This window comes from Antrostomus carolinensis, unplaced genomic scaffold (genome assembly GCF_000700745.2).
Source record: "Antrostomus carolinensis isolate BGI_N321 unplaced genomic scaffold, ASM70074v2 scaffold42360, whole genome shotgun sequence".
Lineage (NCBI taxonomy): Eukaryota > Metazoa > Chordata > Aves > Caprimulgiformes > Caprimulgidae > Antrostomus > Antrostomus carolinensis.
The window spans coordinates 522-13761 of NW_010291426.1; the positions used below are offsets into that span (position 1 = coordinate 522).

General features: G+C 41.8%; 1 protein-coding gene across 1 annotated transcript; it reads left to right on the top strand.

The window, feature by feature from the left end:
• The first annotated feature begins 6860 nt into the window (after nt 1–6860).
• Nucleotides 6861–9146, top strand: MAPK1IP1L (mitogen-activated protein kinase 1 interacting protein 1 like). The gene is made up of 3 exons (XM_010176225.1): nt 6861–6885; nt 7436–8149; nt 8628–9146. The coding sequence occupies exons 1-3, from the start codon at nt 6862–6864 to the stop codon at nt 8637–8639; spliced, it is 750 nt and encodes a 249-aa protein (XP_010174527.1). The 5' UTR covers nt 6861; the 3' UTR covers nt 8640–9146.
• The last annotated feature ends 4094 nt before the right edge of the window (nt 9147–13240 follow it).

Consider the following 13240-nt stretch of genomic DNA (forward strand, 5'->3'; position numbering starts at 1 on the left):
GAAGGTGTCCCTGCTGCTGGCAGGGGGGTTGGAACTGGATGATCTTTAAGGTCCCTTCCAACCCAAACCATTCTGTGATTCTATAAGATGTGAAAGATGTATCTGTGCAGTGAAACTGTATCCTGAAAACCAGTTGTCCTGGAAAAGAACCTTTGGAAAGGGGCAGAAAGGTGTGTGGGTTGGTTTGTCACCCTAGAACTGGACTATGACACACAGTTTTGATGTTTTTATTGGGGGAACACAATCAAAACCCCAAAACACCTTGCAGTGAAGATGTTTGATAGTCCCTCACCCTCAGGCTCAGTATGTTTATTTCATCAAAAACAAATAAAAATCATGAAGCTGATAATTCCAAGCTCTGTTGGGAGGAGAACATGGGAATTCACAGAATATTAGGGGTTGGAAGGGACCTCAAAAGGTCATCCAGTCCAATCCAAGAACTTGAATTCTTGGAATAGCTTTTACAACTAGTTCAGGAAGACTTCAGAAGAATTGAAAATTGGAAGCTAAAGCTCTAAATAAGAAACAATGCTTTTAAAAATGAGGATAATATTAGCTGTGGGAGTTATATCTTAATTATTCTGAGCTGCTGGACTAATCTCTCTTTTGCAAGGTTTACAGGATAGGATGGTGTGGACAAGAATCATCCTTTTGCAGAGGAGACTTGCTGTTCTCCTCTGGTTTTGTATCACAGCTGGCACACAAACGAACCACCTCAGAGATGATAAATATCTGCTGGGTTTGGAACCATCTGCTTGTGGTGTGGTGACCATCTGAAGTGATTAGGTCTGGTCCTGGTGGGGAGGCAGCTGTGAAACTGGATGGCTTGTCCTGGGTCAGAAACTGGAACAGATTACAGTTCCTTATGGCTTGGAAAGTGACAAGACCTTTACTTTGAAGAATTTATTTTTCTGGTAGTTGATCATTTATAGTGAGTCTATTAATGTGCAACATTTTGGTTGTTGCTTTTAATTAAATCTATCTGGAAAATATGAAAATATGAACACTGAAAACTAAAAATCTGATTTCCCTCCTTCTTTTCAGTCAAGATAGAAATGGGAAGGGGCAAAAAAAGGGCAAAAACAATCAAATCACCAAATCTCAAGTAACTCCTAATGAGGTAACTGTTGTTTTTCTGCCCCTGTCAGTCTGTTTACCAGTTGTATTTATTCTCCCCATGAATAAACGTGCAGGTCAGGCTGAATGATGTGCATGGTACCCAAGTGCATCGAGAAGGCCTTAAAGTTAGGGCAAAGCCAGCTAGAAAATATTGATGTTTAAAGCCTGAAGGTAGAAACTGCAGGAATTTACATCTTTTAGAAAACATTTAGAAGCTGTGAAAGATTTGGTCTCTCTTCCATTTTATCTGTCTGTTGGGTAGTTCTGCTTACGTGGGCAGAAATCCTGTTGTAGATGAGGTGATGCTGGTAGGTATTAGTCACCTTAGGGTGACAGAAGAACCTCATTGCTGATAGAACCATGCCACCCAGTGGAAATGCAGCACAACCCCTTGCAGCTAGAGTATTTTTAATGCTTTTTCCCACATTTTTCTGGGTTTCAAAGATGATCTTGGAGACAGGGAACTAAATCTGGCACATCAAGTGTTTGAAAAATGTCACACAACTGAAGGGGGGAAAAAAAAAAGCAGTTGATGCTTAGTTTTGGATAGATTTAGTGAGAGAAAGAAAGAGGGTTTTGGAGAGATTTAGTGAGACAAAGAAAAAGCTCTGTCTAACGGGGGGGGGGATCTCTGGGGAGTGGTGATGGATAAAAACCAGGGAATCATAGAATCATAGAATGGTTTGGGTTGGAAGGGACCTGAAAGCTCATCCAGTTCCAACCCCCCTGCCAGCAGCAGGGACACCTTCCACTAGACCAGGTTGCTCAAAGCCTCATCCAGCCTGGCCTTGAATGATGCTCCATCCATCAGCTTCAGTTGGGCTGGGTGTGATCAGAGAGGGTTTAGAGCTGAAAAATCCCAACCTGGAGCTGTTTTATTGTGGAAGCTGATGGAGTTGATGTGCCACATGTAGCACCACCCTTCCAGAAATGGGGTTTTCACAAACCTCGCTGAAAATCACCGCTTGGGTTTGAAAGCTGCTGGTGGAAGTAGAGTCTCATTGCCGTGTCAGTGCTCCTCAACCATGTGGAGCCCGGCAGGTGTGCTTGTCTCGCCTACTTGCTGGTGATTTTTGGGAGCAGCTCGTGGGTGTCTGAGAAGCTTTGGAGCGTGGTTTGAAGATTTTGCTGTGTGGTTTCGGGGTGGGTGTGGTGGAAGCCTTCCACGCCCTCTCATCACTCCTCCAAGATCAAGGATGAACAAGATGCTACTCCTGTTTTTGCAGACATCGGTCATTTTTCTTTCCCTCGCTTTAGTTTCTCCCTTCTGGCCACGTGTGGGTGTGAAAAGGTGCCCTGAGCAGCAGATCTGGAGCTGCTGGAAAACAGGAGATCTTTCCAGGGGCATCAGCCTTCAGAAAACAAGGGAAATGTCCTCTCACAGCACAGTGGGCGCCAGCAGGACCTGCAGGACCTCAGATCCAATGCTGCCGGGTCGCTTGGCTTTCTACTCCCTGCCAAATTACCTGAACTCTTGAACCCTTCTTCTTCCACTCACTCTTTCTTCCTCCCAACTCTAGGAAAGAATAATTTGAAGTTGTGGCTGCTCCTCCCTGGAAGTGTTGAAGGCCAGGCTGGATGAGGCTTTGAGCAACCTGGTCTAGTGGAAGGTGTCCCTGCTGATGGCAGGGGGGTTGGAACTGGATGAGCTTTAAGGTCCCTTCCAACCCAAACCATTCTGTGATTCTATGATTCTATGAAGTAGAGTTTAAATGTCGCAAAACAGATGTCTGTGACATGAATTAGCTTTTCTCTGCTGGTATCAGTACTTGTGTGCTGCTCTTCTAGGAAAGCTGCAAGAGAAAATGAGTCTGTTTAACTCCACTGAGTTTAAAAATCTCGTCAAGCCACCATTCAGTAGCTTTTTTCTAAAATCCTGAGCCTGCACAGGACTTTAAAATGTAGTTCCTTGAAGGTCTTCTGTCTGATAGTGCCTCTGAGTCTCATTTGTGAGCTTTGGACAATACTTTTACAAATATAATTGATCTTATAGTGGCCTCCCAGTACCTGAAGGGTCTACAAGAAAGCTGGGGAGGGACTTTTCGTAAGGGCAGTTAATGACAAAACAAGGGGAAATGGGTTTAAACTGAAAGAGGGGAGGTTTAGATGAGATATTAGGAAGAAGTTCTTCACTGTGAGGGTGGTCAGACACTGGAACAGGTTGCCCAAGGAAGTTGTGTCTGCTCCTCCCTGGAAGTGTTGAAGGCCAGGCTGGATGAGGCTTTGAGCAACCTGGTCTAGTGGAAGGTGTCCCTGCTGCTGGCAGGGGGGTTGGAACTGGATGAGCTTTCAGGTCCCTCCCAACCCAAACCATTCTATGATTCTATGATATTTCTGTAAGGTTTTGATTGAAATTCTTTATCCTGGTGTGAACAACTCGAGTGGAATATATTCCAGATTGAAGAACAAATTAGTTCCTATGTTGTCTGAATGTGTCTAACAGTAATTTCAGTTTCTTTTTTCTGAAGTGAAGGTGGCAGTACCCAGACTAAATCTGTGTTTAAAAACCGTCCCTGCAGTAGGCCATCCTGTCTGCGAGAGGATCCTTGACATGCTTGGCATTGGCTCAGCGGTGCCAAATGTTGCCAAGCAAATGTTGCTGCAGTCTGCTTGCCAAAGTGAAAAGCCACTCAATCTCATTACGAGCTACGCTCAACTGCTTCTCATAAGTCATGCAGCAGAATTATCTCCTTAATTTTCATGGCACAGAAATATTTTGAGCTTCTCCGCTGACAAATGTCGGGGATATTTGTTGCTAGTTTGTACACAGGCCATTTTCAGCTGTGTTCATCCCCTGCTTTGACTTGAATTTACTATTCTCTGTCACTTTTGTGACAGATCATGGGATCTGAGCTCTCCTTTAGGTCTGTTTCCTCTCCCTTGCAGCATATGTTCCCAATTCTTCTGTGGGCTTTTGTCAATCTCTTGTGGATGTGGTTTTTTTCAGTAGGTCTTATCCCATCTCCATCTGTCTAAAGAAAGAATGATTCTCTTGGCCTGTTTTGGTGTTGCTTTTTCTATTTTTTAAATTTATTTTTATTTTTTTCCTTATGAATACATTTACCTGCACACTTCGGTACAAAGTTATTTTTGTACTTTTCTCCATATTGATTGATTTCCTATATTTTGTGGGTTATATCCAATAACTTCTATGTCTGTCTAGGTAAATTGAACTACAATGCCACTAAAAAGCACATCAACTTCTGATGATTATTGAGCGTGGTTCATTGCCAAAAGTAATGAACTCTTTTTAACATAAGAGGTATCTATTGAAGAGAAATTGAGCTTTTTCTGGTAGATGTCTTTGGAACAAATGAGCTGTCAATAAGAGGAGCAGAAACCACTTTCCTGATGGTTTCTCAACTTTAAACAGATGTTCACTGATCTGAACAGTGTAACTCATCTGGTACAAAGATTCAGGTGTTTTTAACTTACTTGAAGGAACTCCTGCTCTTAGAAACTGATGTTGGAGCTTTAACAAACCTTTGGATTCAGGCACTTGGCCACTGATTTCCACCAGAGCGCAAACTTTGTAGACATGTATTTCTTAAAAGGTTTATTTAAATTATTAGAGGTAACTTGAGAAGTTCACTGTGTTTCCACAGGGGTCTGGGTTGCTCGATGTGGTCATAAATAACTTGGGAAATGAGATGAGCAGTCTCTTGTTGATATGCAGCCATTCAGGAAAGTAAGGATTGGGTAATAAAATGGCAGATATAATTCCATGACAATAAATCTGATGTAATTCAGAGTAGATAAATGTAGAGCAGTGCATATAATTTCGTATCTAAAATGATGGGCTGACCCTTAACACTGAGGAATGAAATACTGCCAGAAAAGTGTCAGTTCAGTAGTGATCAAAAAGCAGATGAAACATTAAGAAGTATTAAGAAGGAAATAGAGGACAAACCAGAACATAATTATGAAACTGTATAAATCAGTGGTTATCCCACATCTTGAATTCTGTGTGTCTCTTTTCCTTGTTATTTATCTCAAAAGATACAAAAGAATTGGAACAGCCTCAAAGAGAGGCAGTGAGAATAATCAAAGGTGTGGAATAGCTGCTGCACAAGGGTCAGTGGAATAAGCTGCAGCTCAGCCTGGAGAAGGAACAGCTACAAGAAAATGGTAAAAAAATAATCTGTAGAATAAGGAGCAGGATGGGCAGGGTGGATAAGAATAGACTTACTGATTTCCTCAGCTGCAAGAATGAAGGAGCAACAATGGAAACTAGTAAGATCCAGGTTTAGAACAAAAAAGAAGATGCCTTTTTGTGAAACAAATACCAACCCTGTTGAGTTCCTTGCCCATGGATGTTGTAGGTAAAGCAGGGGAACTGGATGTGTTTGTGGAAAATAAGTTATTTGAGGGTTGTTATTCCCTAGAAAAATGCCTAAAACTGAGGAAGTGTCTGAGCTGGGAGTCATGGAAGTGTTGGGGTGAGTGTCATCCCTGTGCTTGTTCTTCCCTGGAGGTGAAATGGGATGTTGAGCTCAACAGCTCGTTGTTCTGACCCAGCACTGTCTTAAGATTAGGAAATGGTGTAGATAGTAATAAATTTACAGTTCAGTTTCAGAGAAGACTCTAGTTTGTATGTGCATTATTTGCATGATGTAATTTGTAATCTAATGCAGTTTATAAACCCATTTGTCACAGGTTACCTGTACAAACCCCCATGCCTGAGACCAGTCTCTGTTAAACTCCAGGTCTTCACCATCAACAAGGAAAAACAAGGATTGTGTTTTGTGGGGGTCAACTTGGCAGTAGTATTTGTGACTTATATTTTTGCATTTTTTTTCTTCTTTTACATTCTTCTCTATCTCCTACACTTTATCCTAAAACCCTCTGGCTGCACAGGGGCATGTCCACCTGTTTCACCTGCTCTTGGTCATCTTTTCAAGAGTTCTTCACCTCTAGTCATTACTTGTTGTCAGTTAGTCAAAATGGATCTCACTTCAGGTTTGTGACCGCTGCCCTTTTGTGTGGCTAATAAAGATTGGCAGTTTAATTGTGGTGAAGCTCTGGAAAGCTCTGAGTGCAGCAGTTTCCTTCATGAACAGATTGCACATGACTCCCTGGTCCTTATTTTCAGTGTTTCTTGTCAGTGTTGAGAGGTGAGAAGTTAGAGATGCATTAATGACACCTTTGCCATGTCTACTTTCAGTTAAAGCTAGCTAGCTGGGGTCACTGGAAGTGAATAACAGCATACACTACCTTTAATATGTTCTGAAATAATTGGAGGATAAAACATCAACAAACTACAGTTCTTTTATTTCTGACAAGAAGATCTGCATGGGGATTTAATCATGGTTTGGTTTAGGTGCATGAACATCACCTGCAAGCAGCCTGCTGTAACTTTTCCGAGTCCCAGTTTAGAAAAGACCCTGATTACTTTCCAGGCATCGCTGTCTGGGTTGGCTGCCTGCTGCTTATGAATATTTGAATTATTTTTCTTAGTGTAATGTGACCCATTTCCATTATGTTTTGATCCTGTCTGAGATGAGACAGGTAGAGGCTGAAGAATTTCCTCTTCATGAGAAGATTATCAAGAGGAAAGTATTTGTGTGGGACAGAGTCATTCAAACAAAGCCATCCCTAAGAGGTGCTGCCACACTCACTGTGGTTTGAATGAGACACGTGTAGAGTTTGTCTCATGAACTCTTGCTTGAAATACATTTATTTTTTTAATTTAATTTTTTTTTTCAACAAATTTCACTTTATCTTACCTTACTTTTCAGCAAAATGTCTGGAACTGATGATTTTTCGGTAAGTAACAGTTTTTCTTTCCTGAAGATCAGCCAGTTGTGTTACTTCATTCTAAAAGCTGACAAACCTTTTCAAGAAGGAGGGGGACTTACAGCTGAGAGGCAGATTTCCTCCCTGAGGTGCAGTTGTGGTGTTTTCCTTTTTGAGTAGATGACACAATCCCTGGACTAAACATAGGGAGCTGTTGTGTGTCTTGTGGGTTCTTTTCTGCTGTGATATTAGCAAAGGAGTTGTGTTTTAGTGTCAGAATAGTTATGGAAATGTAGGAAAACCTTTTCCTTCTGGATTTGCGTTGAAATTGCTCATTGCTGTGTGTGGTAGGTCACCTTTTATCTTTGGGTTTTCTAACTGCAGCATGTCAGAAATGCCTCTTCTACCTTAACCAGAGAAGCTGCACAAAAATGAATGTAATCATCTCTGTGCAGCAGCAGAGAGCTCTCTCTTCCCTTCCATTTTAGCAACTGAAACTTACACGTGTGGTGGGTGAATGTCTACAACTAGTTAAGTCCAGGAGGTGTTTTATATCCTCACTGATGCTTTTATCTTTTAGTTGGCAGATGCTTTACCAGATCAATCACCTGCTAAAACCTCCAAAGTGAGCAGTACAAAACCTGGTCAACAACCTGGTCAACCACCTCAGGGTTGGCCAACTTCAAATCCTTGGAACAACCCGAGCGCTCCTCCTACGGCGCCAACCGGACTGCCACCAAATACATCCGCCTCCAGCGTGCCATTCGGCCCTCCACCAACAGGAATGTATCCTTCAATGCCCCCTGGACCGCCTGCTCCATTTCCTCCTCCTCCTACTGGACCCTCTTGCCCTCCTCCTGGTGGTCCATATCCACCCCCAACTGTGCCAGGTCCTGTCCCACCAGGGCAATATCCTCCACCAAATATGCCCTTTCCAGAGCTTCCAAGACCTTATGGTGGTCCAACAGAGCCAGCTGCACCTCCTGCTCCTGTTGGGCCATGGGGATCCATGCCCTCTGGAGCATGGGGACCAACAATGGGAGGGCAGTATCCTGCACCTAGCATGCCATATCCACCCCCGGGGCCATATTCCGCTCCTACCCAGACTCCAGGGGCTGCACCAACAGTACCATGGGGTACAGTTCCACCTGGAACGTGGGGACCTTCACCGCCAGGTCCATTTCCTCCACCCACAGGATCATATCCAGCTCCAGGACTATATCCTACGCCCCCTAATCCTTTTCAAGTGCCATCTGGTCCTGCTGGTGCTCCATCAATGCCTGGTGGTCCCCATGTGAGTATTTGATTTTTGGTCTTGGAATTACTCTAAAATGTTATACTTTTAAGCGTGGAAATTCAGTAGCATAAGAGCTGGTAGCACAGGTAAGGAATTTAATCTCACTGTTTTATTTCTGTAGTCAGTGGAATAATAGCCAATGTCTTCTTAAATACCTAACTAAATATCCTGTGATGGTGAAATGACATCAAGTTGGAGGGTGTCTGAGCATCCCATTAAAGTGCTCTTCCATGACTTGGAAAGCCTTCTCTAAAAGGCAAAGAAGAGGGGAAATAATTTGTAATATTTGTAATAATTTCTGAAAAAAAAAGAAAATATTCTAGTCTCTGTAATCTAGAGAGATTGCTCCTGGGGCACAGAGGGAGGGAATGACAAATTATAAGGATGAATCTGGTTTTAATGAAGAACTTTTATAACTGTGAATTGACTGCTTTGTGAAAAGCCTGTATTGACCATGAATTATTATCTCTTGCAGCCTTACCGTTGAATACGTTCTGGGCAACAAAATACTGTAGCTTTCCACCTTCATCCACTACTTACAGAGATTTTTACAGTTTTTGTTTCAGTAATGTTTGGGGCTATGAAGAATTCTTGCCTCTTGTATGTGCATTTGAGGTATGAAGGAGCAGTTTGCATAAATTTATCTTGCTCATATTGCTGGCATAATCGTTTGGTTGAATAAAATGAATTATGAAGAGCAGAAATAAAACTTAACATCTGTAGTTCTTATGTTGGCAAGTATTCCCTTGGAAAAATGGGAATTGCTAAGTAAGGATTATAAAGAATCAGGCCCAAGGACTTAAAAAAAAAAATTAATAAATTCATAAATTTCCATGAATGCTTTAAGTCTTGTTGCCAGACTTGTGCTGGTCACTGAATGGATGGATAGTCATATTTTGTCTATTTTCAGGTTATTCTAAAATGTCAATAAAAAGTGTTTCAAGATTTTTTTTTTTTGTCAAGAAATCTAATTTTTTGAACATGCTACAGTAATTCAAACTGAAAGAGATGGATGAAGCATGTGAACTCGGAAGGTTTTCTCAGCATTTTGTATATACTCAAACCGATTGCTCGATCTGGGACTACAGGAGAGAAGATAACCAAGTTGAAATACTGGGTCTGACTTGTCAGCACACTGTTGGTGTTCACAGACAGGCACTGATGTGCCAATGAAATAACCTGGATGTGCAGTTAACTTTGAATCAACAAATGTAAGTTTTATGCATGCTAGTGAGGACTGGTCATTTTGCCAGTTCTCATTCTGTGGTGGTTGAAAGTTTGGCTTGGTCTATGTAAAGAGAAACTGATTCCCACTTAGGTAAGGTACTTCCCTATTTCTAACCTGGGTTCTAGTCAATTCCAATTTGACTTTGCTGCTGGGTTGTGTAAACTCAGCAGATACTTGTTTTTTTCAGAGTCCCTGGAAACTGAACTTCTAAACTTGAGCTTAAAAGATCAAAAAAAAAAAAAACCCAAAACAACAAAACAAAACCAACCTGACAATTCCCTTCCCGGCACTTTTTGACCTGGCATTTATTTCTATCAGCTACAGAGATCCTTTGTATCATCCTTACTGCCAGGGTTGAGAACGAGGAGGTCTCATGGGGGCTCCGCTGAGTGTTGTAACGGGGAGAAGTCCTCTGTTCTCAGCTGGGTGTCTGCATACCTCACTGAGTAAGGATTGTTTGGGGAGTGATTGAATGTCTTAGGAGCCTGTGCACTGCTGTGTAGCTGTCCCTGCTCTGGAGGGACACTGCAGTTTTAACTTGTCATAGTTTTTTTTGGCCGTATCTGTGCAAAGAGCACGCGAGGGGTTTGCTGCCAGTACCAAGACACGCAGCCACGTGTCGGTGAGGAGCTCTGGCACTCTTTGTGGTACTTCATAGCCTAGACTTTGACCATGGATGAGGTTGGTTGGGTTTTTTTTTCAACCCCAGCTGGGGAAATCCTAACTTAGCCTCTGTAGGTAGAATTAGGAACAAAATTTTTACTTAACATGGTTGCTTTTTAGGGAGTCTTTGTATCATGGAACTGTGAAAGCGAGTTAATTCTCTTCCAGTACTTTATTGTGGCTTCCTGCATGTATGTGATTCAAAACAAATGGGGTGACCTGGAGTTGATGCTTGTTAGTCTTGACCTTTATGGCAAAGTCCTGCAGGATTTTTGCAGAAGAAAGCAGTCAGCTGTGGCTGTTTTAATCTAATGTCATGAGAGCTAAATAGCAAAGGTACGTGTATTTTTTTGTTCAAGGAAGACAATACTGGAGCTTAACAAAAAAAAAATACTTAACGTTTCAGCTTAAAACCCAGAGTCTGTAACCCTAGAAATAGCAACCAAAGGTGCAAGTCTTCACAAACCTTAAACACACTGCAGTTATCACCCCCCCTAAACAACAGGCTTGGCTTAGATTTTGGCAAGACTGATAAAAAAATCAACATAGGAGAATTTTGACTACATTTGCTCAAGTGCTTTGTTGATACCTGCAGCCTTAGATTATAAATCAGTGTAATGAGAAGAAAAAAAAAAACCCAAAAAACCCATTTATTCCAAAGGAATGGATCATGCAGTAGCAGCACTCCAGTTGGAAATTGCACCGGCCATGTGTCTTTGCAGGGAGGGGGTAGAAGTAGAAAAGGATAAAGCAAAGATAACGAGTAATGATTTTTGGAAAGGGGATTTATTAAAAGTAACTAGACTTCTGGGTTCTTCCTGAAATAGGCAGGATTTATTACTGGAACATTTAGGCTAAAATTCAATATATATGGGATGTTTTTTCAATGTGTATTCGTATTTCTTGAGGTCATGAAAACTGTTTTCATAACCCCTTTGTTTTTGTGAGCAAAGTTCTTTGCATAGCAGTGAAAAGGGTAATATACCTGTTAATCTATTGTGTAAAAAAAAAATAAAAAGAAATAAATAAAACTCGAGTTGTCACTATATACCGTGTAGTAACTTTATCACATGTTATGTCAAGTGTGAGCAAATTCTGGCCTGAAGCTTTTGCAATGGAATTTGTACATTTCTATGCATCATTTTTTGAGTTTCAATTGCTGAGAAGTTCATTTTGACTTGTGCTTGGAGATTGACATACCGCATTTGTTTACAATATGAAATATAAGCAATCACATCTTTAAAGTATAGATTATCACCTGCTGCTGTATTTTCTTTAGACGAAACAAATATTGCTGTATGATAGTGAGAAGCTATAAATACAGGATTTGATATTTTTTTGAAAATGCTGTCACTTTTGTATAAGATTAGACATTAAACGTATTTTCAAGACCGTCGTGTTTACTGGTTCTCAATTACTGCTTTTGCCATGCTTCTGTAGAATGAATAGTGGAAAGAGGACGTCCTTGATTTGCAAACACTGAATATAAAATCAGAATTGCTTGACTTCTGTGAGTGTTTTTCCTCTTCCTTTTGTGATTTTTTTTTTTTTAAATTATTTTTTTGCAGCCTGTGCATCAGGCATAAGGGCAGTTAATGACAAAACAAGGGGAAATGGGTTTAAGCTGAAAGAGGGGAGGTTTAGATGAGATATTAGGAAGAAGCTCTTCACTGTGAGGGTGGTCAGACACTGGAACAGGTTGCCCAAGGAAGTTGTGGCTGCTCCTCCCTGGAAGTGTTGAAGGCCAGGCTGGATGAGGCTTTGAGCAACCTGGTCTAGTGGAAGGTGTCCCTGCTGCTGGCAGGGGGGTTGGAACTGGATGAGCTTTCAGGTCCCTTCCAACCCAAACCAGTCTGATTCCATGATATGAAGTGTGGACACGACTATTGCTTTATTGTAGCACATCAGCCTCAGGTATTGCCCGTTCACAAACTGCCTTGTTAATTAAAGGAAAGAAGACCTGATCTTGCTGCTTCCAGAGGAGGAATTGGGACTTATTTTTTACTCGTGAAGAGTGTGGTGCTGGGTTTTTTGTTTGTTTTTTCCTGGCTCTGAACAGTTCCTGTGCTAGATTGATATATGGATGTGGTAAGTGACCCCCTACCCAATGTTTTTATGTGCTTATCAGGAGTTTGATGGGATAAGGTGGACAATAGTGTTTGAGAAACTCCAGGGCTTGGCAGCAGTGTGAACTACAAAGTTTTGTTATCACTCATCACTACGTTTACACTCTTGGTATGTAGTGGCTTGCAGAACGGTTCACACTGAGCTGGCCAACGCTTCGTTCACACCTTCACCCTTTCAGCAAGGTAAAAATGGCAGCAGTGAGCAGTAAAGAGTGGAAACAAAAATACTGATCCACTTGAAGGTTTATAACAAGCTCCTCTTAGACCATGCCCCATATGTCATCCTTACATCTGTTCATGGCCCATGCCTTATCTTAAGTGTTCAGCTGTGGGACTGTTGGCTTCTCTGGGTTCCTCAAACCAGTTGTCTCTTGCCACTTGCTCTTCTGCATCGGCAGAGGTGAGACCCTGGGTGTGCTGATCCCTTTGATATAATTGCTAACTGCCCTGCAGACCCCAAAAAACCTTAATTGAGTTTTGGAGGCGCATCTGGGAAAGTATTTAGCTTTGAAAAGTTATCTGGGGGTATTGCAAAGTGGTGAGGATGTGCACATAGGATCCACCACGTAGGAAGTGTTAGTTGTGGCCTACGGTTGTGAAGGCAAAAGCTGAAACTCCAGCAAGTCCAGACCCATTTCTGCACCCAGACATTGATTCACTGACCAGCCTGTTAACAATGCCTCCGCGCTGTCCAAAGGGTGGGATGTTGGTATGAAAATTGTCCTTGGTGTGGAGTGAGAGCCCATGAGGGTATCAGTTGGGACAAAACCTTCCATGCATCTTTGTCTTCAAAGTGGCCTTCCTACTTCTGAAGTTAAGCACAAAATTCCAATTATTAGGATGCAATTCCAGACCCTTCAAACAGCCGTTACTCACCAGGCACCTAAGGGATGAGCGTGCTGTCATCTGGCAAACCTAGAAATGCAAGTTCCAACTTCAATATCGGCTTCTAATCAAGTCATACATGCTGCAAGGTGTCCTGGTTTTGCTAGGAGAGAGTTAATTAATTAACAGAATAGCTGTGGTTTGGTTTCAGTGTAAGACTTGTTATGAGAGGAATGTTGATAAAGT

Bases quoted from the DNA above. Each gene is read 5' to 3' on its own strand.
- MAPK1IP1L (XM_010176225.1), top strand. From the start codon at position 6,862: ATGTCTGGAACTGATGATTTTTCG. The intron at 6,886-7,435 runs GTAAGTAACAGT...TTTATCTTTTAG, and splicing joins CTGGAACTGATGATTTTTCG to TTGGCAGATGCTTTACCAGA.